General features: G+C 40.4%; 1 protein-coding gene across 1 annotated transcript in view; it reads right to left on the bottom strand.

Moving 5' to 3' along the window:
- Positions 1-4,955: 4,955 nt before the first annotated feature.
- Positions 4,956-26,495, bottom strand: part of VWC2 (von Willebrand factor C domain containing 2) — a 107,994-nt gene continuing 86,454 nt past the window's right edge. The window contains exon 3 of the mRNA XM_077809208.1: positions 4,956-5,107. Coding sequence (XP_077665334.1) covers positions 4,956-5,107 — 152 coding nt within the window. The remainder of the gene's footprint in view (positions 5,108-26,495) is intronic.

Here is a 26,495-nt window from a genome sequence, read left to right on the forward strand (position 1 = left end):
GAATGCTGCTTTTTTTGTTTTTGTTTTTTGTTAAGCTTTTAACCTTTCCATCTACTATGTTTTCATCCCTTCTGACCATCACTTTGAATCTAACAGAAAAGAACAAATAAAGAACAACTGAATGCTTCATGGAGAAAGCTGGAAAAGAAGTTATATTTATAAATAGTTTTGATCTCACATTTTCTATTTTCCCCCCCATTCTTAGTAATAGGAACATTTTATATGAAAGACTTTTTTTTTTTTTAAATATTCTCTGCCTATTCCTCTATCAGAAACCATATGTGGCAAGATCTCTGCAGAACCTACTTATGCGTATTTGAGGCCAAATTCACTCCTGTTGTAAAGCCACAGAAGTCAGAGTTGCACTGTTAAGTTGGCTCTGATTTCAGATAGGGAATAAGCAGGAGAATTAAAAGCAGAGACCCTGTGTTCATGGAAGTATCACTACAAACAACTCGGGAAAGACGAATGCCCACTCATCTTCACACCTCCCCCACAAAAACATCCATTCACCATGAAATACAGACTTATTCGTGACCCGTTAGCAGGTTTTGAAATTTAGTTAAGGTCCTACCAAATTCATGAAAAATGTGCCATGAGCTGTGAAATCTGGCTACTGTAGGGGAGGAGGGCTCTTACCATGTGCTGGGCTCCAGCTGCTAGTCCCAGCTGGACTGGGGAGGGACGGAACTTGCTCTTCCTCTGCAGGGGCCATTCCCGGGCCAGATCAGACCCACCTCTCGGAATCTCCCCTGGCTGCAGGAAGCTCCACAGCTGCACTGCCTTCAGAGCTGGGCTCCCAACCAGCAGCTGCAGGCAGCCATGGGAGATTCCCGGGGGTAGGTCTCACCTGGCCCCTAAAGTGGCCCCTGCAGGACATGAGGAAGTCCCATCCCTACCCTGCCTGGCTGGGACAAGCAGCTGGAGCCCAGCACATGGTAGGAGTCCCCAGCTGGGGCAGCCCCAGCCCTGCACCTCCCCAACTCCAGCCCCCTACAGCCCTTAGCAGTCACCAACCAATAATGTGCCCCCACCCCCCCTACCCTGCAACCCTCACTTCTATGCTGGCGGTAGCACTGGCTTCAAAAGCCCTCTGACTGCCCAGCTCTGAAGGCAGCACAGAAGTAAGGGTGGGAATCCTGCGACACCCCCCCCCATGACTCCTTTTTGGGTAGGGACGCCCATGGTTACAACACTCTGTTTCAGATGTTCACATGTGAAATTTCAGAGAAATTAACTATTTTTAAAATCCCATGAGCATGAAATTGACCAAAATGGATGCTGAATTTGGTAGGGTCCTAGTTCTTATGGATGAAAAACTGCAAGATAGAGAATTGCCAACCAGCTGAAATAAGTAACACTGCTTGAACAACGGCAGGTGTCTTTGACCATTTTAACTGGCTTGAGGTATTTTCCCGTTTTTGACAATATACATTAAGTGATAACCCAATATTATTTGCAGTATTACATATTCTTACCACAGATTCTAAAACTATCATTTTATGGGAAACTGACATTTCTTCACTTCAGTAACATATGTTTTACTTGATTAAAACTATAAATTGGAAAGAGTTATATTTAACTTCCAGTAAATTGTCTGTTAGCAAAACAGAGCTTGTTTTCATTGTTTTAATGTCTCTTCATTTTTGTTAAAACCTCAGCTGAACACTTCTCAGTATGATAGTCAATGCAACTCAATACACTGTGTGGGTTTGCTCATTAGGAACTATGTAGTTGGATCTTATTTGTACTTTTGCATGAAGAAATTAAACCGCATGTGCTCCTACATTCAAACAGGAATATTACTTCAGTTATGTGGTGAGAGCTAGATCAATATAGATTTCAACACCGGTATCTAATATGGACACGAGGAACATTCTGTTCTGCTTAAAAAGTTTTAGAAAAAAGTCTACAGCTGGACAGGCTGTTTCCTGTATTCCATGTTTGGCAAGGTTTTATTGTTCTTTTCCACTGCTATTTGAAAGACTCTGTAAGATGTACCTTTTTTCTTTCTGGTGTAGTCCTCAGCACCTGGGGGGGGACAACATCCCACTGCAGGTTGTACATTCCTTTTTTTTTTTCTTTTTGAAGGGGAGAGGATATTGTTCTGTCAAAGTGGCTAAATCAGCACTAGTCTAAAAGGTGATGATGGGAAGAATTAAGATAAACTCTAAATAAAAATTAGTGCATCTACAAGGTGCCAAATCCACAGCGCTGGAGCCTGAAGTTCACATGCACAGGTATCAGAGCCACATACTGACATGCTCTCACACATTACATTGCCAATGTTCCTGTTCACTGACATAGTAGAATCACCCTTGTAGAGTACAGTGCTCCTGCTTGTTCACTTCTTTGCCTCTTTACTGAGGCTGTCAACAAGAATGCCAGTCAGAGCCCATTATGGGTTGTTTTTTGTGCAGCGTTAACATCTGCGCTAGAAATTTGCCTTTGCCCATCAATTTCACACAGGCCACTGAACAGTCCTCAGCTGGCAGTAGTTACTATGGACCTGGGCTGGGTTTTGTTCAGTGACCTAGATGTAGAAGGTTCCATAGCCATCTTGCCATCCTCCCAATCATGATTTTTAAAAAGCAGTCTCTGCAACTCAAAAATATTTGAGAAACATCTTCAGTAAACCAGAGACACCTGAGAGATCATAAGAAATCACATAAATCAGACAGGAAATTCTGGATGAAATTAGAAAAAGACTGAAATGGTTATGTCGGTGTCAGGATTAAAAATGTGAAGTGGAAAATGCTCAGTATTAACTATGCCCCTGAATTGGAACAGGGATTTGAACCCACCTCCCCTACATTCCAGATGAGTGCCTTAACCTCTGTGTTGGGTCTTTCAATCAATTCTGTTGAAGGTGGGAAACACCTGGGTTGAGAATCCTAGGAGGGCTTTGGCTTGGATTGCTCAGAAGCCTCACTCATTAGCTGTGGGGCAACATCAGGGCTTTGCATGTGCTGATTGGTAGAAATTTAGGCACCTGCAGGGCTAGGCAGAAGCTGAGTAGTGGTTTTGAGAATGGCAGTGGCACCTAAATGTTGGAATCCTAAATATCTTTCTGAATCTAGCCCTTAGCAACTTGGGACCAAAATCTGTTTGCTTTATTCAGCTGAGTAACATAACTACTTTTGTAAGGTGAATAGGATTTGGCTCTGATTTAGGGCCAAATTCTGCCACCTTTAGTTAGACTGAGTAGGACCTTACTGCGCTAGTAATTTCCACTCAGGGAATGAGGTACTATTGTGGTAGAGGTAGCAGGATCAAGCACTTCTATGTCCAGATTTGCAAGAGTGCTCCACATGTTGGGTGCACACATGTGATGAAGCTCTTCACAATCTGCCCATTAGTGATTTCCATTTACTACCGCTAGCAGAGTAATATTTTTATGCTAAGAGTGAAACATTTAGGGTACATGTGTTGGACATTCTTTCTGCTGCTTATTGATGATAGCTTTTTAGTATAATATTTTGATGTACTTTATATACATGTACATAGGCTTGAGAAAAATCATTTTGATAGTTGATGGGTTCAGAACACATTTGAAAAAATCATAATCAGTCCAAAACCTACTTTCCTCGATTGTCCACCTCGATGGACTGAGGCTATATGTGAACTTGAAGTACATTTTGTTGTAGGATTATTTTTCTTCAGATTTTTAATTGTTATGGTTACTTAAGCCTGCTGTGCATTTTATGTCTTTGCTGCTTCATAGTTTCATCATTTTCTTGTCCATGATCTGGTTGAGAAACAGTTGTCTGGCGACTGATAGCTATATGAGCAAAATCCAAACTTTGGCCCTTTGAAGTCAACGGCAAAACTTCCATTGAAATCCTGATAGAAGTCTGAGAGCTAAACAATGTAAGTTACGCATCAGGTGTCATGTAATTAACTACTAACATTGCAATAATTCAGCAAAGCATATGCTATAGCTAAGTCCATACTTAAGTGCCTTCTTGAACCTGGGCTTCACTAGTGATTCAACCCAAGTGTAATTTATGAGAGTAGCAGAAAAACCAAGAGCATGTTTAAATAAAGCAGATCTCCACTATTTTATCTTACACCTGTTAATTGCTTCTCCTGTTATACTCCCCGTCATACGCTGTTGTCAGTTGTACTTGTTTTTCACAACCATTAAATGTAAAATCATTGCAAGCTGAATTGTTTAGTCACTTACAGCCCTTATATCAGATATGGGATGCTTTACATCACAAAAGAATTCATCCTGATGTGATGTGTAAATACCTGAAATTAATTCTTATAGGATCCATGTTTAGAGTTCTGAAACAATTAATTACTATAATCAAAGTCACAATTTCATACTCTCTTCCCAGTTATATTAGTGCAGGGCCACTGGAAATGCACGCAGAATAACTGAAAAGAGAATTTGGTCTACTTTTGCACATATAATAAATTTAGCACATTATTTTAAAGCTTATACCGTATATTTTCAAAAGGTAGAACTTTGAAGTACCTGAAATATGTGATTTGCTGGCTGTTTCCTGGCCACACGTCTATTATTGTTGCCCACCAAAAATAAAGTCCTAATAAAACTAAAACAGAAATGTTTTAGGCATGGTGCATGTACACAGTAGGACAGGTGACCGTACCATATTTTAATCTGTATCTATATAAAACATTTATTTTAACCTCTATAATGGGATTATATAAATACATAGAATATTTGGTAGAGTGTACTCAGTGCACTCACCATGAAAATAAAACGTTAAGACAGGATTTTTTATGTCCAAACTTTTTTAAATATATGGATTTCTTTGTCTTGCAGTATTGCATTACTATGAAAAACAAAATACCAGTATGATGATCTTTTTCTCCTCACCAAAAATATTCTTATTACAATGAATAATCTTTCCCAGGCTTATCTAGGTTTTCACTGCAGTGAAGTATTTTATAAAAACATCATAGTACTTTGATTTGTAGATTCCCTAGATTTGTTTGCATTCATGTCTAGTGCACATAGCTTGTCGTTCAATTCTCCAAGTGCCTTCTTCGTAAGTACAGTGACATATAGTGCATTCATCAGTCTTCACCTCTCGGCCAGCTGGAATGACAGTGGTTTCTGCAAAGCAGTTTGGGCCTAAAAAAAAAAAAAAAAAAATAATATATATAAGCTGTAATATGTTTAGTTTTTGCTCCTTAATACTGCAGACCTAGTATGAAATTAGTAACAAAAAGTATGTTACTTTTAATGTCATATAGTTGTGGTTTTTAAAACAGGATATTTAATTAGAAAAGGGAATGAGAACCATCTGTTCTGTGTTTGTCTGCGGGTTTGTATGCACATTTCCCCTCCGTTCAGAATATGTATATGTGTGCTAGTTGTACAGTGTTTCGTAGTAAGACCATACACAGCGATGACAGACATCTGGACAGAGTCCGTTCCTGTAGATAAATACAGATTTCAGATGTGAGAAATACTCCATATTGTCCAGAAAGAGTAGAACACTATATATAGCATGACTACAGGTTATCAAGCATTTTACTTCAGATTTTATTGCTTCTTCCACTGGAAACATGTTTAGAATATACTTGTAAAGTATCCAAGCTTTATTTTGTGTTAGCTGAGAAAATATTTCCTGTCTCCATTATAACAGAGTATAATGTTATAATAATAATTTAAGTCTGTATCACCACCTGTGCACTCTATATATTGATATATTAAGCAGCAATAAGCGAAGCACCCTTTTTTAGAGTTCACAGAAACGTGTTTGTTTCCAACTACAAGGCAGGAGAACTACCTGACAATAGTCTCTTCAGGCTGGTGCACTACCCCTTATAAAACACTGTGTTTCTGAGTTTTCTTTGCAAACAAAAAGTAGAAGCCAACTATTTGTTGAGGACAAATGGAATGATTCATATGTTAATTTGAACAACAGTCTCTTAGGGTAAAAGAATATCATTTTGTTCAGCGTCTGTGTACCAAATATATTACACCTATAGGCTGAGCCAGTGCCCAATGAGTTCCAATGGACACTGTGTTAGACCCTTAGACCACTGAAGAGTTGCCCCTGTAGAAAATACCTTCTAGAACTTGCAAAACTCAAGTGTACTTTTTAAATGAAGTTGAACTTGCATAATTTTATTCTTTGTATATTTGACTGACCGTAACTTAGACAACTAAAATATTAGGCTTTGTTTTTGGATTCTTGCTCAAAGTTTTGCACATAATAGAATTGCCATCGCTCACCACTCAGAGCTTAAAATCAGCATACCACATTTAAAACATCTAATTTTATAGTGGTACCACCTTGTTCTCTGACCCTTTCAGTTTTCACAAGCTAAGCATCACGGGGCTAGATCAGTACTTGAATGGGAGACTTCAGCTACTGCAGAAAGTGATATTCTTCCTTCTAAGTCACTACTGAACTAATGCCCCAAACACAGTCCTGTGGGTGGTATGCTATCTTTCAGTTTCGATTAAAAACAACTTTGTGTGTGTGTGTGTGTATATATATATATATATTTTTTCTACCAATATAGCTGTTATCACTTGTCATGTGACCAGGATACAAGAGTTAACACTTTCTGATTAACTGAAAGTTTAGGCAGATACAGTATTATTATTGTACCTACACTTCTGGGGTAGAACACAGCAGTTTTCTCTTCATTGGGATATAAAGATGCGTGGGTATCATCCTATAGAGACCTTCACTGTAAAAGATATGCAACAAATGCTAAATTATTAGGGTGAAATTCACTGCTGTACAGGGAATCTACACAAGACCTATATCCTACTTAAAATCCACCTAAGCACTGAGAAGTGTAAGAGGGACATTGGAACTAAATTTTGTTCTGAGAGAGTAAATGTTATATTTTGTTGTGATGAGCAACAAGAAATGAAATACAATTTGACCCTTAGTGAATTTAATTAATTGGGCTATTTTAATTCCCTTACATTGAAAAGTATCTTATGCTATGAGCGGTGCCATTGAAATCAGTGCATTATTTAACATGAGTAACCATATCACAAATCGTTAAACTACTTCAGTTTGGAGAGGCTGTTTTATATTGGTAAGTCTAGTGTCAGTCACCTACTTGAGAAGGGTAGGCCTATCACAAAATAATGGTGAGACAGCAAGATATTAACAAGGAAGATGTTTTCTTAATTTTCGTGTGAATGTTCTGAATGACCACTAATTACAAGGGAAATTATCTATTTTAGGGTTTTGTATTTTCTTCCATCACTGAAGCATTTGAGCATCTTTCATGTTAATTAGATTGGTATACCAAAAGTTCCTTGTTCATTTCAAGTGGTCTTAAGCTATTCTCCCTCTTTGTTACAGAAAGCTTTGATCAGGGAGCTTTCCATAACATAAACCACCATACTAAAACAATAGATGAAACTTAGTCTGGTTATGATATAAAAGTGTTACACTGAAGAGGCTACATCAAACAAAACACTGGGAATTTATGTGCACACAGACATCAGTGTATGCTACATGTACATGTATTCTGCAATTCTCCTTCTTCAACTTCTATGGCTTTTGATGCTAAAGCATAACTTGACTTAAGTTTGACACACTAGCCAGAGTGGTCAGGTGAACTGTATGTGCTATCAACTTGCTGTGTGATCTTTGCCTCAATGTCCTCCTCCTGTAAAATGGGGATAACACCTCCTTACAAGAATATTGATAGTATAACAACATATGAACAGCCCTTTGAAGGTGTGAATTGCTAAATATGTGTGTGATTATACCTCCTCTTTAATATCTACACTATTGTGAATTTAGTAAGATATTCCCCAGAAAGCTGTACTTTTTTTTTTCTTTTTTGTCTTCTGGGCCATTTGCAAAGATAAATCTGGAGACTTCATGAAAATTAAGGTGCACATTTAATGTTTGTTCTGCCAGAGATGAGAGACTCCCTATAGACAGATGTGAAAGAAGATATTTTATGCTTAGGGACTGCTCCACTGTAGACACTCCTGACTCAACAAGGAAGGAAATATTTATATTTGTAAAGATATTTTTCAATCTTATTAGAAATATATAAAACAGTTGGTATGATTTCTCGCAACAAAATTTTTGGTGGCCTCAGAATGTGGCCACCAACTCTCCCTGCTGGCCGCACTGACACTTTTTTCCTAAAATACTTAATTAACTTTAGGAAAAACAATTAAATATGCACATATTCACATCCAAATCATTGTAATGTATATCTGTAGGTTTTTTGGCAGATTCAATAACAAAAATAATGCTGCCTCCCTCTTCTGCCCCGCTACCCAGGGCTTAATGGGTCCTGGGGCTTGCTGTGAAAAGTGATTTTTCATATTTGTTAATATCATAGCACACTTAGTAGCTACCTGGGAGGCTAGGAAAAGTGATAAGTGATATTGCCAAACATACAAGTATCACTTTTCACAGATAGCTAGTAAGTCTGCTGTGAAAAGTGATACTTGCATGTTTGTTAATATCACTTTTCTCAGCAAGCCCCAGCACTCATTAAGCCCTGGATAAGGGGATGGAAGGGGGAGGCAGCAGTGACAGGGGATGGATACATGGGAGTGGGTGATGAGCCCCACAGTTGCATGGCCAGAGTGGTCTGGTGTCTGCTGCCATGGGGCCAGGGCTCAGTGCCCAGGGCCAGAAACTGCGTGACTCGAGCTAGGGATCGGAGCCCGCTGCCACACAGCAGGAGCTGTGGGTCAGCGCCCAGGACTAGTGCCTGCTGCTACACGGCTAGAACCCGGAGCTGGGTGCTGGAGACCTGGAATCAGGAGTCAGCACTCACTGCAGCACAGCCAGGGCCAGGGGTCGGTACCCAGGACCAGCTCCTGCCACCACGTGACCACAGCCCGGGAACAGAGCTGTGGGTCAGTGCCTGGGTCAGGGGATCAGCACCAGGGGCTAGGGCTGTGTGGCTGGAGCCTGGGGCCAGTGTCTGCCACCTCATGGCCGGAACTGGGAGCTAGAGGCTGACTGAAGCTCTGCGACTGGAGCTGGGGGGGCAGCACCTGCTCCCCAGCGGCCAGAGCCAGGGGTTGGCACCCAAAGCCCTTCAGTTGGAACTCGCTGCCATGAAGCTGAGGTTGGGAGTTGGTGCCTGTGGCCGAAGCCTGGGACTGGAGCCAGGAACCAGCACCTGCTGCCATGCAGCTGGAACCAAGGGCTGGAGGCTGACACCCCACAGCTGAAGGCCAGTGCCACGTGGCCAGAGCCCGGGGGGTCAGTAACTGCTGTCCCATGGTTGGAGCCTGGAGCCGCATGGCCAGGTTCCTGAAGTCCCGCAGCTGGAGCCTGCTGCCTAAACCCCCTCCTCCCCACAATGTGGGTCAATAACTCACCTTGCTCCTGCAGTGTTGTGTCCCATCTCTCTCCAGAGGCAGTGCAGGGCAGCGCATCCAGGAGCAACAAGGAGGGAAGAGGAGGGGCTGATACTTTACCCCCCCCCTTTCCCCTGATCACTTCTCAGGAGGCTGTCATGGCCGCACGAAAAGCCCCTGGTGGCCGCATTTGAGAAACACTGATCTAACTGGACATCATCATCTCTACATCCCCCCCCCCCCCCCCCCCCGTGATGAGAGGGCAATTCCTGATTAAAATATAACGAACAGTTAATAGTAAATCAGTCTGGTATTTACTCACTAACCATCAAAATTTTTCCCCAGTGCCCTGCCTGAGCAGCCAGGGAAGGGAAGGAAGCCTCTCTCCCGTAGCTCGCTCCAGGGAAGTTAAAGGGGTTTTAAGCAAAACTCTGGCGTTTGCAAATTGTGAATTTTTAATACATTTTTTTAATAAGATAGATGGCCTGGTATATAGCTGGACACTTGAAGACAAACCAAGGTTTTAAAAATTGTTACTGATTTATCACTCAAAACATTTGAATTAAAAAAGAACTATGTGAGGGTAAAGCAGCAACTCTTTTACAACCTAAACTATCCAAATACTTGCTGATTACAATATTATGGTGATCTGGAATGTTGCTTCTCTCTGTTTGCCAGTAGCATAATGGAAAACGAATCTCTTCTCTTTGGCCAATAAAGCATGCTACCTGCCATGCTTTGTGGTTTCTAAACTTGTTCTTTTTAATACTATCGTTCCATCTTTAGCATCTGTACAATTTAATGTAGCAACAGCCAATAGCGTTTGTTTGAGGAGAATTTACTTCACAAATACCATGATCTAGGTCACCAGGTTGTGTAAACTGATGTAGCGCCTATGAAATCAATGGAGCTGCACCTATTTAAACCAGCTGACGATGTAGCCTCATCTCCTATAGGATAGTCGCAACAGGACCAATCCCAGAAGTAGTTTGAAATTCTTCAACTTGTTTCCCAAAAGTATATGCTTGATCCTGCATTGATCTCTATTGACTAGGGAGATTTCTTTCACAAGTCTAAAGGTCTGATTCTGTTGTAACAGTGGACTAAATCAAAAATAACTTCCATGAAAACTGCAGTTACATCAGTGTAAAGCGAGTGTGAAATCAGAACCAAGTTCTTGGACAGTTAAGTAAGAAATCCTAAATTTCTTGATCACATTGAAATGTTTCAGTCTAATTAGGTAAACACATAGGTAGGTATTAATTAGGACTATATAGGTTGAGGCAGCTTCTTATATCCTCAAATATGTTTTTAAAAACAACTGTTGGCATAAATGCATCTCTTGTACAATATTTTGAGGTTTCTAATTGATACCATGAAAAGCTTCCAGTGAATTATGATGTTCTATGCTCTAATGTTGATAAATACAACAGGATTTAATTAAAATGCAAATTTGGTCATCCCAGAAGAAAACATCCTGATACCAATTATCAGCAGAAAGTGTCCAAGCCATTCACCTACAGGTGCAGTATTCCTTGTAACCCTGACAACCTCTGAAGAGAACCTTTCAAGCCGCTGCTCCTCCCCTTCCATAAAAACAGTTGTGCTTTACAGTATTAATTGTGTTTAACTCCTTTGCAGAGTGACCCTGCTTTTGCATATGCACTCACCTATTCAGACAGGTGCAGTAACTTAGTCACATTGTAATCAATGATTCCATAATATATTAGGCCAAATGATGGGCAAATAACCTCTTCAATGCATGAGGTACAAGTCAAAGCAAAACTTAGCCCCTTCGAAATACAGGCCACCATCAGTAATAATACTATGATGTTAGACTTCTCTGTCCTTTGGTCCTAGCTGTCCTACACTCCTTAGTAATTGCCCTTCTAATCTGTAATAGTCATGTGGCTTATCAGGCATCGTACAGCAGCACATCTATCTAGATATCTATATACTGCACTCATCACTGTGGTACCCAAGCACTTTACCAATTATATTTAAAAAAGCCAGTTAGCTTTGCTTTTCTCCACCTATTTAAATGGACAGATACATTTAAACCTATTTGTCCTGAAGGCAATGATATGTCATAGATAAAACAAAGTTACAGAACAATCAGTTTCACCTGACCTTTCACATACTTTGTTTAAGCAATTTCATCAGGCTCTTTCTTTGTTGAAAAGAACTTTCATAGAAGTTGTACTTAGGGTTAGGCAAGCTAAGGGCCAGACCACAAATTTCAGATTATTGAGACTGGCTCCCAGTGCTGTAGTTAAAAAGATTCCCTTCAACTGGAACATTATACTCAAGACCCTACTGTGCCTGCTGAACAATTTTATGTATTGATTTTTTTTTAAAACAGTAACAGCATGGAGAGAAAAAATAAAAAAGGAAGTCCCCCATTTACCGCAGACCCAGACTAGACATCAAACTGCAGGCTATTCCTCACCCCCCAAAATCCAATCACTGCTTTCTCAAAAGATGTCTCTCTATCTGCTTCAACCCCTTCCACTCTCTGATCTCATCTAAAGAGTCTGTATCTTTGTGATTTGACTGTTTCCCCATCAGGCATGCAGATATAACATATCTTTCACACTAATGTTTCTCTGAAAAGTGGAGAAAGCAGTTAGATGAACTAGCAGAGGTAGTCTGAGATTAGAACAGCTGACTTGCATTCTTCTAAAAAAATTAATCACCGCTGTCAGTGCCACACTATTGACTACTGTCAATCCAGTTTTGCCTCTTACTAGCCTAACTCTCTTGATAGATAGGTATATCTTTGGATACCGCTGTACTAGACTAAAGGAGTGGTTTTAGTTATAAAGAGTTGAATTTCAATTTTAAGAACAATTTGGAAGTCTTTAGGCCCTACCAGTGGGTGCTTTACATAGTTTAATCAATGCCTTCACTTTGTGTATGAAAGTCCTAAATCATCAAGACATCTTTTTAGAGTGGTAGTGAATGTGTATGTTCAAAGAACAGAAAAAAGCTCCCATCTGCTTGTAATTCTGTCTCGCTTCTATAGAAAAAGGTGGATTGCACACTATGCTGCTGTTCATAAAACTGTTTTGTTCGTGCTAGACAGGATCTTAATGTGTTGCAGAAGAAAGCCAAGAATACTTTTTCTAGGGTTGATTTTCCTGTTATATGCACAGAAAACTGAAAAAAACTGAAAGAGAAATGGGTATAGTAAAGACTATTAAACACGCCACAGTTTAGGAACACGGGTGGAAGAACATCTGTAGCCAGACCGAAGAAAGCTGAACTAAGTATTTGTGCAGTGAAGAGGGTTGGAAGTGTTCTTTGTGGCACTGCTATACAAAACGTATAGTAACAAGTGCTACCAAGTTTGCTTTTGCTGTGGTCTGCGTATACTTTTTCACCAACTAGGGTAAATCTCCATTTAAAGCTGCTTTTTAAGCTCCCTTAGAGGTTAGTGAGACTTACAAACCTTGGTGATTTTTTTTAATTTTATACTTCATGGCTCTGGCCCCATGTGTGATGTCCACTTAAGTGCAGAAATTCAACAAAGCAAAGCCACCTTACTCAGTAAAAGTATTCTGCACTTTTCTACATAAGTGTAGAACCTGATTTTTCACTGCCTTGCTCCTAGTGACAGCATTTACACCTGTGTGAATACAGTGTAAAATGCTAGCCATTCAGAACTCTTCTGTTTTATATTAATTTTGCATAGGTGTAAATGACTGTACAAGATGCAAGGTAATAGGGAATCAGGAACACAGTATTTGTAACAACATTTCCCTTTACACATGAAAATGTGTAAGGTGTGCTATTTGAGAGGACTGGATTTTCAAAATCTTTTTAGTCAACCAAAGAAAACCAGTAAACCAGAGAAAACAAATGGATTGAGCTGAAGTAGAAAGAACACTATTATCAAATATCATATAAGCCAAACAAAGCATCAGAGCATACAAAGGGCCAAATTAAATACAGAGACTTGAGTCATAAAAATAGGCACATCAAACAAGCTTCTTGGTCAGAAGTAATAAAGACGGTGAAAGTGAGATACTTACCCTAAAATTATTTTCAAAAATAAGACGTAAAAGAGTGAATCCCTTGGAGAATCTGTGGAACTGTACCAGTTAGAGATGAGGTGAATACCTTTGGGAAGTGTGTGTATTTCTCTGCAAACTTTAGTTATCCTTAGAAACTCACAAGCAGCTTAAACATTTTGTACTTGTGTTTCTTTAGAACTCAGCAGGCACCAGCTTGGTGTTTATGGAGTTAGTGGTGGTGCTTTTATAAACTATAAATTCATGTTGGATGCCACAGGTTCAAAGCACTCATGAGCCAGGCTCTGCTTATTTGCATCTGAAGTCCTCTATCCCTATTAACACCAGACAGGCTAACGAGAATTGTCAGTAGAAGGAAGGAAGGTGACGTGACTTGTCTTATAGTAACTGAGGTCTTTGAGATGTGTGGTCAATATGGGTATTCACTGTGGGTGTGCATGTGCTCCTGGAACCAGACATTCTCTCACAGCAGTGTCTGTAGGTGCGTGCCTGTGCCCTTCATCTCCTCATACTCCCTGCTGAGGCAGAAAAGGGCAACACAGACTGACCGCCTGCCCAGTTTCTACTCTACTGCAAATCTAGAGGTGAGCTGAGAATAGGAAAAGGAAGGCAGATTGTGAATACCCATAAGGACCACACACCTTGAAGGACTCTGGTTACTGTAAGGTAAGTAACCCTCCTTTTTTTCTTCAAGTGCTGGTACCTGTGGGTGACTTCCAAGCAGGCAGATATGAGGAGCTGCTTTGTACCAGTTTACAGGATTGTTGAGCAGAGGCTTGAATCAGGGCACAGTGGCTGGTAGCCTTTTGAATGGAGCCTAGGTTGCTGCTCTACTGATCTCTGACAGTAGGATTCCTGGCAGGGAAGCCACTGAGGCAGCTTGAGCTCTGGTAGATTGAGGAGGAGGGTCTTCCACAAGCTCATAGTAAAGGAGGATGCAGTGGGAAATACATTTTGAGAGTCTTTGGGAAGATACTGCCTCTTGGCAAGAGAGACTAATAACCTCAGATCTTGTCCTGTCCAGGTAGAAGGCCAGATTCAGATCCCAGGCAGGTTTACTGTTTTGAGATGGGTAAAAACCAAGTAGCTCTTCACAGGAGGAGGAAAGACATCAATAACTTGTAAACGTATCTACAAGTGAACTGACAGATAGTCCAGGATAAGAGGCATCCCTGACTCCTCCAGAGGCAATTGATGCTTCTAGCACCGCAGGGAGCACTGCTTCCATTTGGCAGCAAAATACTTTCTAGTAGAGGGTATCCTGCTATTGAGGAGGATGGACTGGACCTCCTCAAGCAAGATCTCTCTAAGTCAGTTGCCCATCCCAAAAAACAGGCTATCAGATGGAGCAATGCTGGGTTAGGATGGTTGGACCTGCCTCATTCTGTGACAACAGGCCTGGAAACAGCAGAAGGTGAATGCACAGGTGAGAAGCCATCTGCAGAGCAGTGGTGAACAAGAACGATCATGGCCACCATGGTACTGTTAGGATCACCATTGCTGTATCCAACTTGATCTTTTAGGGGATAGAAGGTAGGAGGGGCACGGGAGGGAAGCCATACATCAACAGATTCGACTACTGCTTTATGAAGGTATCCCCTCTGAAGTTGTGCCCTTGGGCAGCCCAACAACAAAGGGCCTGTCTTTCCCTAGGGTGTAAAAGTGCATCATGATGGGAGTCCCCACTGACTAAAAATCCACTGGACCACTGATAAGTGGAGCTCCCACCAGTAAGTCTCATGAAAGTGCCAGCTGAGGGAATTAGTTATGCCTGGTAGGTTCACTACAGAGAGGGTAATCTGATGCTGAATGGACCTATTCCAGAGCTTGTCTGATTCCCTGCAGAGTAGGGCAGACCTTGCTCCTTTGTTTATATAATAAACAATGGAAATATCTGACCTGGACATGAATAGACTGGATGAAAGACAGGAACCTCTTCCACACTTTGTGAACTTCCTGAAGCCTCAAGAAGGTTGATGTGGAGTCCAGGAAATTGAGCTGTGTGGTCATCCAGGTGCAGTCCCCAGCCCAGAGGCATCTGTAACAAGTGTATTTGTGAATGGTGTGGGAACAAGGGAAATCCTCTACACAAATAGTGTCCTTCTGCACCCACCAGGTGAACAATGTCAGGACACCATGAGGAAATGACACTTTTGTCCAGGGAGTCTGCTAGGAGCATAGACATCCCTCAGCCAAATCTGGAGACCGTAAAGGTGGAGCCTGCCAAAGGGGGTGTATACAGTGACATGGTTTAGGAGGATCGGATTGTCATCTGAGGACTGAGTTGAAGGACTCTCATTGTGAGGCATGTGTCCTTCAGTTAGTAGGCCTTGGCTGCAATTAAGTATTGATTAACACCAACAACTATATAATTTACTGGAGCCAAAGTGGACTTTCTTGGATTTACCTGAAGTCCCAAGGAGTGACTCAGGTTAAGTAAGGATGTGACAGCCAAGTGCACCTCCTGATGCGATTGTCCCATGAGCAGGCTGTCATATAGGTATGAAAATACAGGGTTGTGTTGATGGTGCAGGTGCACTGCTTTCACAGCCGTAAAATCTATAGAAAGTTTTGGGGCCATCAGAAGGCCCAACATGTGCATTTTGTATTAGAAGTGCTCTAAATCCACTGTAAAATGCAGAAATCTTCTGGGTGGATGTCTATATGAGAATAGGTGTCCTTCAAGTCAAGAGCCAGAAACCAGTTGCTTTTGTTCAAGCAGGGGATTATGGCCACCAGGGTAATCATCCTCTAACTTGAGTGGCAGATGAAGACGTTCAACTGCCTGAGGTCCAGGATGTGTCTCCAGCCCCCTTTCTTTTTCCAGAGTAAAATCCTTCTCCCTATGATGAGGGGGTACAGGCTCTATAACCTCTAGCTAGATTAGGGAGTACAGCTCTTGTCTGAGAATCCTCTTGTGAGTGGGGTTCATGAAGAGGGGCAGACAGTAATTTAATTGTATAGCCAGTTAAAATGTTGCCTAAGACCCATTTGTCCAAAATCATAAGCTGCCACATTGAAAGGAAATGGGCCAGGTGGTCATCAAAATAGTGAGGGAGACTAAATGCGCAACGACTAGTTGACTTCTCTTGCGTACCATCAAAATGATGTCTTGGAAAGCGTGGAGGGGGATAGCAGTGAAAATCGAAAAGATAAAGTGAAACCAAAGTATAATATAATGCTACCTTGGTAGTTGAGTAAGATATAAATCAATGTAAATAGTTTTACAGTCTATCTACGTAAAACACTGGGGAGCCCTCATCCAGAGTGCTGTATCCAGGTTTAGTCAATAATTATTGCTTGGTAGGAATTATGCAATTAAAAAAACAAGAATGATATCCCATATCAGCCACCGTTTAACCTCTTTTTAGATCCAATATACTTTTTTTTTTTTTTTTTTAAACACAGTCCTAGTATTATCTTCCGATTAAGGCTGCGTGTCTGTCACAGAAGTCACAGATTCTGTGACCTCCGTGACTTCTGCAGCCCCTGGTGCTGGCTCAGGCAGCCCCCAGGCCAGCAACAGCAGTTTGGGTGTGTGGGAGGGGGCTCAGGGCTGGGGTTCGTGGCAGTGATTACCTGCGGGGAGCTCCCTGGCTCCCACCGGCATGTCCATGCAGTTCCTAGGCAGAGAGGCCAGTGCTCTGCTCACACCCGTCCCCACAGCTCCCATTGGCTGTGGTTCCCTAGGAGCTATAGGGACATGCTAGTCAGAGCTGGGTAGGGAGCCTGGCAGCCCTGCCAATTCTACCCCTCACCCCCCGGAACAACAGAGGTCCCAGGCTGCGCACCGCCACCCAAGTACCTCTGCCCCCCCAGCACCATCCCCCCTTTGTTTTCACCTGGTAAATAAATATCATCTTTGTTTAATTTCAAATGGTACTGGTTTTCATCTTAGCTCAATAGTCCAGTCACTCCTCTTATATGAGATATCTACACGCACTTCAGACAAGCATATCCAGAATATTCTGCGCATCAGATATTTCACAATTGATTTTTTACTTCAGACATCTATCATTCTATTCTCTCTCTGCCTTTTGGAGACGAACTATAACTTTCAATGCTAAAGCCACACAATTATCCATCTCGTGTGGAAAGCGGTCAGTGAGTTTAAGTGCAGCAAGCGCATGAGAAGTGTATTCCAGAAGTGAAGTTAATCTGCCTGAGATTTAATTTTAAAATAACATGTGCATTGGGGCTAAAATTGCCCGTCAGAGCATAGCCCTGGGGTTGTTAATAAGAAAAATGAAGTGTTTTATTAAAAAAAAAACTCAGGATGATTAACTTCTTTGTGGCTGAACACTGGCTGCTTTTTAAAACTAAATTCCTTTTAGTTTCCATTTGTTTGTGCCTTCCCCCCTAAAAAACAATATCTGTTTTCTAAAAAAACAGCATCAGTTTTCTGTTATGGGCACAAATGGGGTGAGGTTCAGCCTGCTAACTAAAAAACATAATTTGAGAACATTACTGATATCACTTTTCAATAATAAACTTTAACTACATTCTTTCGAGTGTATTTTCGGCTTTATTTACATGCTAAGAATATATCTTGTATAAAACAGATTGCCTCTTTATTGGAATAACAGGTATGACCTTTAGAGCTATTCAGGAACTTTTTGACTAAATGTTTTAGAATTGGAAAATGCCCATCCAAAACTTTTCATGGAAACTATCTGTTTCGATGGAAATTTACTGGGGATGGTTTCTTAGATCCAAGGTGGAATTTCTAGTCAAAAATCCAACAGCACGTGCACAAGAGAGACCCATCTCAGAATAGCCAGTTGCCTGGTGGTTTGGGCAATCACCTGGGGCATGGGAGACCCAGATTCAAGTCCCTGCTCCTAGTTAGGCAAAATTTAAAGATCTGATGCTGCAAATACTTATGTGTGTGCTTAACTTCACACACTGTGAATAGTCCCAGGATCAGGGTCTAACCATGTTAAACCATTCTTCTACATTTTTCTCATTAATGTAAAAAATGAAGACATCCACTTAATACTTATCTCCTTGAAAACCTGCTCCTAATGCCAGCATGCAGCAGATGTCATCTCTAAGGCTATGTCTACAGTGCAAGCGAGAGATGTGATTTCCCTGTTCCTGCAGTTGCTTTCATTTAGTTAGTAAGAGTATAAAAAGCAGTGTAGCTGTGGTAGCTACATACTTACCCATTTCAGGCAGGTTTCAGCCATGCTTCCTCTGCCACTCAGGGATACTGGAGCGGTGTGTATGCTGAGAGCCATTGAACCAAATTGTAAACCCTCTGTGTGATAAAACCACTTCAAGCTACTGTGGCTACACTACTATTTATACCTGTGTTAACTTGATGAGAGCAAGCACACACATGTATACACCAGCAGGGGAGCTCACAAAAGCTTATGCTCAAAGAAATTGGTTAGTCTCTAAGGTGCCACAAGTACTCCTTTTCTTTCAGCAGGGGAATCACACTCCTAGCTTGTAGTGTAAACATAGTAATAATTTTACTTAGGCTGTTTTGCCTGTGTTACAGATAATGAGTAGCCCTAATCTGTATTGTTCAATAGGCAAGGCAAGAGTCACTGGATTACACAGGATAGATTTATTTCTCTCATCAGCAGCAGGCTTAATCAATTAAAGATAATGTTGTAACAGTTAAATAGTTTTACTGATCTACTAGATTAAACCTATTGGTCCCAAAAGAACTATTTATACCCACAATCAGATACATGGTAAATGCAAAATATAAAGATAAACTTTGAAAACAATGACGGAATTCTAACTCCCTCTCATTTCCGCTCTCTCCAGTCCCAGAAAATTCAGAAACAAAGGAGAGAAATCAGCAGTTGGGTAGAGGAGATATTTGGAGGCAGGGAGCCAGAGGATGGAAGGATGATTTGAGGCAAAGAAAGAAATAATAGTTTGGGGGAGTTATAAAAAGAGTGAGAAGCAAGAGTAGCCAAGACACAAGCAATGGGGGAAATGAAGCAGGAGAGGCAGGCAGGGCTGTGGGTAAAATGGCCCAAGGGCATTAGCAACAGGGACTGTGGGGGACATTTGGACTGTATTTATTCTGTTTAGTAGGAAGAAGTGTCATGGCTGGTGGGCTGAATAATCGCTAAAAGGTCAGGCTGCTTTGGGGTGAGGAGGAGGAAATCTGGCTTTGTAAAACTCAAAGGGTTGAAGTGCTCCAGGAATGCTACAACCCCTCTAATCTTGCTGAAGTTGCAAGTTGGAGCCACCGGGGTAAAACAGATGAGGATCTATAGTAGTATAAGGAAATCTCTTGCATTTCAGAAATTGTTGCACAGCTCCCCTGTCTTCAGTGTTACCATCTAACATTAAACTTTCCTTGAATGTCAATCCAAATGGAGGCCAATAGTTTGAGTCCACCTAATAATATTTCACTTTCTTCTTTTACAGTTGTTTAAGAAACAAGGTAGGGGAGGTAGTATCTTCTGTTGGACCAACTTCTGTTAGTGAAAGGGACAAACTGTTAAGTTCCCTAGAGCTCTTCGTCAGACTGTTATAAGCACATACTTGAAGCTCTTCTCTGTGTTACATGAGTCTCTGAAGAGGTGAGTCTTGTAGCTCTTTCTAAAAGGGCCAGGTTTCTGCATAATTGAATGTTTTGATGGGAGCAAGTTCCAGAGGAGAGCTAAAGGAAGAAAATATAGCCAAGATTTCTCCCTCAGTCACTCCCAGCACAACTTCATGAGCTAGCAACAAGCCTGGTTTGTACTGTCAGCCTTCAACATTAATATTGAGATATCCCTCTTCAGTATTTTGTTCATATTAACTAGTTCAACCTTCTATGATGATGCACTGCCACATTCCTCTCCCCCTAGAGCGGTCAGAGTGCTTAGAGAGGGATCCAGCCCAGGCTCATGGTTTTGTGTGAACCAGAGTCCCACAAGCTTAGCAGCCAGGCATATGGCTTCTGTGGGCTTCTTTCTCCTTGAGATAGAGTGGAGTAGATGGGATGTCTTGAAAATGACTGACATTTAAAACTTCTTTCCGCCCTGGGATGGAAAGCATACTGGTAGCAGGCACTTCTGTCCTGATTGCTGGTATTTCTGGAAAGGAGCCTTTATGGCCCTAATAATGGAAACCTCATGAGAAGATAACACAACTCAGGCCTTCTGCTAAAAAAATGACACTGCAGCCTAGCTAAGAGCAATGCACCTCCAGCTTCTAGGCACCTTACTGTTGCCTACAACCTACAACTATCTTCTTTTCTCCAACACATCAGGCATTTGGAGCAATTACTGAGATATGAAAGCTAGTATTTGTATTTCCTGTAATTTAATTATTGTAAACCTGTTCTGAAATATTTCTATATTTATATGTTTTTTCTTTGTAAAATTATCTTCAAAGGCAAGTATTATGGAAATGTAAAATTCCAGGGGGGAGGGGGAAGAGAACAGCTGGTACTTTAATGTTTATCTTCTTAGGCAACACTAGAACTACAGGAAACTAGAAATGACTCTCCAGCCTGATTTTCATAAAACTCAGATTAGTGCACCAGAAAAGAGTAAAAAAAAAAGAAAAAAAAAAGAGGGAAACTGACAAAAAATAAAGTTCCATTTTACTCTAATTAAATTGTTTCCTTCAAGCGACAATTAAAAGCTCAATTTATGTGTATGATTACATTGCCAGCCACTCCATTTATCTTCATACCATTCTTCTGTTCAACAGTAATAAAAGTGAATTTCTAGACCATTTCCACCAATGATTACCTACTACAAGCAAAAGCAGGCCGAGGCAGTTGTGCCACTGTAAGATCTCTCATGTAGCTGCTCTGTGCTGACAGGACAGAGCTCTCCTGTTGACATAGCTACTGCCTCTCACTGGGGGTGGTTTAATTATGTCAGCAGGAGAAGCTCACATGCCAACATAACGCTGTGCAAACTATCACATATGTTGCTCGGGGGGTGGGGAAGGGTGTTTTGTCACACCCCTGAGCGACATAAGTTTTGCCAACATAAGTACTAGTGTAGACATAGCCTAAATGAAAAGCAGCAGCTATTAATTATTGTGCAGATATCTTAGATGTCTGTCTCCCATATATTTTTGTAGTACTATCAGTATGGTTCCAATGTGAGAATCACATGCACTGAAGGAATATGGGACTTTTGTTCCAGTGGGGAGTAAACTTCCTCTTCTTGGACTCGTTCGTCTTTGCCCAGTGTGATTCATTCCTGTGTCACACTTTCTCACTTAGGATCTGATCATGCTAACATTTACTGCTTACTATTGTGAATGGTACCAGTAACTTGATACATGTAGGTAGAGCCACTGAAGTCAGTGTATTACTTGCATGCATAAAATAGTGTGGGCTTTTTTTGTTCTAATCAGTTAAATGGTTTGATCTAGTTTTGTGGCTCTCCCCTAAAACATGTATTAAAAAGTAAGTAAAGAACTAAAACTCATAATTATGACCCAGGAACTTGCAATATCACTTAGGATGTTACATCCATTCCCTTCTGATTATATGACTGAGTGATTGCATTGTGATCATGTGACACCCAAATTGTGAGGATTTCTCAAAATGACAGCATGTAAAACTAGCACTGGTCTCTAAGAATCCTGACTCCTTTCCTCCAAAGTTACTGGTAGGCATAGAGATTAAGGCCCCAATCAAAGCATTTCAGCATGTTCTTATGTTCAATTAGATGAATGGAATTTAAGCAAGCGCTGAAGTGCTTTGCTGAATCTAGGCCTGATTGAGGTTAGAACTCTGTTTAAATTATTTTTCCCCAGAAGAAAAGATGTTCTAAAATTGCTTTGAGAGTTGTATTTTCTCTTCCTGAGGACTGTCTTTATCCAAGGCACCATAGCTAATGGGGTTGATATGGAGTGGAGTTGTGGATGTGTCAAAGGCTGTTGCTAAAAGTACTACTGTAAGTAGTAATTAGTGAAAGTGTGTCAAATATTTGCAACAGTAAGACAGACTTCTATGTTTGGAATCAGATTTATTCTTTTTTAAACATTTCATTACAAAAATCTAAAATGACCCCAACTTTATTAGGGAAAAACTACAACTTATTTCAATTTTATTTTGCTTAAAAAGTCATTTTTACAGTGAAAGGAAGCTCACTGTAAAACCAAAAACTGACCTGTTCTGAGCAACAGTAGCTCTGAAGTGTAAAATTCAAAATTCAATTTAAAAACTTTCTAAATACAAATATTAAAAAAATTAAAATCCATTGATATTTATTGTGATTTATTTTATTATTCAATATTCCAGAGCGGATTATATAATGAGAACATTTTCTGTTAATAATGTATGAATTAATTGAAATAAATGCGGTCCACAAATACAACTGCTTTATATACATAATTGCCAAGTTTTTCAAAAGCACCTAAGAATTTTGGAGGGCTTAAGTTTTGTTTGCTCAACCTGAAACACCTGAAAGGGGTGTGACTATCAAAGTGCTCAGCACTGACCATCTGAAAACCAGTCCTCTTTCAGGTGTTTTAGGTTGAGTACCCAAAAATTGAGGCACTAAAAATCACTAGGTACTTTTGGCCAATAATATTTGGCTTATAATATTTGGCAGATATGCCCTGTGGAGCTTGAAAGTTTCATGAATGAGAGCTGTGGGGCGGACAGAGCTTAACACTTATGCCAGTATAGCCAGGAGAAGTTATAAACTCTGTAAAACCTGACAAGGAATTTTTAATCTGATTGAGTTTAGAGAGACTGAATTTGAATTTTCTGAAAAAATAACTCTTAACTCTTTCGTCTCACATCAGAAAACTGTCCTGTGCACTGAAGGACTGACCCAAAGTCAATGTGAGAGACTTTTCGCTGACTTCAAAGGACTTTGAATCAGGCTCTAAACCTCATTCAGGACTAATGAAGAAACAAATTTAATATTCCTAGACTATCCTATTTTTGATATAACTTTGCAAAATACATACACTACCCCCCATGAGACTTTTAGAAAGTGAAAAACATTTTTCCCAAAATCCCATATCTGAAAAATGCCTTGTCCAATCAACATCAAGATTTCCCTCCCACCCCAGTCCTTCCCTTCAGAAAATCCTACTCTCAGAAATAATATGAGGTGGAAAGGAGCTTTTTCAGAAAGTTGAGTGGGTAGGGTTAAGATCTGGTTTACATTGGAAAATGACTTACTTTGCAATCATAACTGTGAAGTCACTATTGCAGTTTCATAAGATGATTTGCTTGAAGTCCTTAATAAAAGGCTTTGAGATCCTCAGCTGGAAAGCACTACAGAAATGCAAACAATGTAATGGGACACATGCTCTGCTAGGTGAAACTAGGTGCTTTGAATGCTAATTCAGAGGGCGCCATCCTCCTTTTAAGCACAAGCATACCACTTATTTTTCAAAATACACAGGGAGGCCTGCTCAGTTCTTTGAGAAAACTATAAATTGTGTAGTCCCTTAGCAAAAAGTGACATTTTTTCTTAAGCACATGGGTAAAGAGGCACTAACCAATTTCTAAAAATGTCTAAATTGTTCCCAATCCAGAATGCCCAGGGAATATTGTTTCCTTATGTCCTCATAGACTTAATCCTCATATGCAAGTTTTAACCTGCATCAATATTTTATGTCTGATTTCTAACTTGTGAAAAACAGTAATTTATAATGGAAGTCCTGGCAGACCCTTGACTATAAAGGCCGCTTTAACACTTGAAAGGAGGCTAAAGCATTTAGAAATGGAAGCTTTAGTGGAATGTGTGTGGTTTCTGGTAGACATTTTACACCCTTCTTTGAGGATTTGCGTTGCCACATTAGTTCAATTCTGTTGTATTAAGAACAGTGCTCTAGGTAAAAATGTACCAACAGCAGGACAAAATAATCCAGCTGTAAAGGTAAGATTATCTGAGAGAATCATGCAGCCAAAATAATATAGCAACTGGTCTTAGAATGCCTTTGACAACAACTACAGCTTAAAAGCATCTGCATCTCTGGCTCATGCTACAGGCAACAGAACTGTCAAAGAAAACTAGGACAAAGTCAAAATACCCTAATCACTGCTAAATAATCACATTGATAAATTTAGATTTCACATTTTAAACACTCCTGGCATGTTGTGTCATTTTCCTTAGGCACGAAGTCTTAGCAAATAAAAGAACTTTACACCTGTAATTATGGGACTCTTTTTAGCTAATTATGTCATATTTATCCATCCTAAACAAAACTGTGTTGACGGGGAGTGATTGAAGGCAGATACTGACTGTCAGAAAGAGGTGAACCCTTCAGATTGGATAAAACGTCAAATCTAGTTGAAGGCAGCTGTAGAAACCTGCCTTTTATCTCTAATAGTTTCCCACATGAGGAGGCTACACTCAATCACTTATTTCTAATAGCTACTCTATTGAAGCTTTTTCTTGAATATGACATTGCTGTTAAACACATTCCAAACATAAGGAGATTTATTAAAAGCCAGAATCTACCCCAAGATCATCAGAAAGTGGAAGACAGTGATTAAGGGACAAGGCTAGAAAGCTCAGGTATGACTGACATCTCATTCTTATCTAAAGATAGGCTACAGCCCCTGGCTGTAGAGGAAAATATTCAGATTCTAGAAAATATAAAACAAAAATGGATGTTTCCAGGCATCCTTTCATCCAGACCATTTTGAAACACCAGAAGCAATTTCCTGCATTTTAGAAGATGTACAAATATTTTAGGACTTTTAATTATAAAGAAAGTAGCTATCTGAAATTCTCTACTAGGGAAGTTTTACAGTATGACAGGTTAGGTTCTGTGACAGCAGTTAGTGCACACTAAGCACTATGAAACCAGGCTTCCAAATGCCCTCACATTTCCCATTTGATGCTGTCAAGGTTCCTTCCCCACTCTGAACTCTAGGGTACAGATGTGGGGACTTGCATGAAAGATCCCCTAAGGTTATTCTTATCAGCTTAGGTTAAAAACTTCCTCAAGGTACAAACTTTGCCTTGTCCTTGAACCCTATGCTGCCACTACCAGGCGTGTTAAACAAAGAACGGGGAAAGAGCCCACTTGGAGACGTCTTCCCCCAAAATATCCCCCTAAGCCCTACACCCCCTTTCCTGGGGAAGGCTTGATAAAAATCCTCACCAATTTGTACAGGTGAACACAGACCCAAACCCTTGGATCTTAAGAAAAATGAAAAAACAATCAGGTTCTTAAAAGAAAAAAATTAATTAAAGAAAAGGTAAAAGAATCACCTCTGTAAAATCAGGATGGTAAATACCTTACAGGGTAATCAGATTGAAAACAGAGAATCCCTCTAGGCAAAACCTTAAGTTACAAAAAGACACAAAAACAGGAATATACATTCCATTCAGCACAGCTATTTTACCAGCCATTAAACAAAAGAAATCTAACGCATTTCTAGCTAGATTACTTACTAACTTTTTACAGGAGTTCTGAGCTGCATTCCTGATCTGTTCCCGGCAAAAGCATCATACAGACAGACCTTTAAATCTTTTGACTTTACTCAGGACAGTCACAAATGACTATTACTGTTGACAGTCATGAACAGCTAGGTTTGATGCATACCGAGAAATGGTATTCATGAAAAAGCATGTTTTCACCAGAGAATTCAAGAACCAGTGGAAAATACTGAATGTTTTGTAAGAGTTCTACATACCTTGACTGAAAACTGATTTTGGGAATGCAAAACTGGAAAATATCAGACACAGGTTGTTTATTGGGTTAACGGATAAAAACCTTTCACAACAACTACAATTGAAGAGAGATGTAACCCTAGTCCCAGCTATTCAAATAGCAACGCAGTCTAGGCTGGTAACACAGCAAAACCAAGAGCAACTTCCCAAACTTGCAAAACAAGATACTAGCTTAGAAGATGTTGACAGATGCAGTATGAGTCCTAAAAGCCATTACCATAAAATCCTTGAGACACAGAGAGAGAACTCCCAGGCTAAGGGGGACAAATTGCAGCCTACATGCACAAGCTGTGAAAAAGAGATGATGCTTAGCCAGCCAGAAGTGCACAGTGTAATAAATGATGAAATATGGACATTTTGCTGCTGTTTGCCACACCAAAGCAGTTGGGGAGTTAAAACTTGTATTACGTACAATTAAGAGTCATTGGTTCTGGTCTCTATCATATATGAAGACACAGAACCTGCCTGGAGAGTGAAACAGGCTATTTATGGCAAGACTATTGACTTTAAAATTGACTCAGGAGCTGACGTCACAATCATCTC

Source organism: Eretmochelys imbricata, chromosome 2 (genome assembly GCF_965152235.1).
Source record: "Eretmochelys imbricata isolate rEreImb1 chromosome 2, rEreImb1.hap1, whole genome shotgun sequence".
Taxonomy (NCBI): domain Eukaryota; kingdom Metazoa; phylum Chordata; order Testudines; family Cheloniidae; genus Eretmochelys; species Eretmochelys imbricata.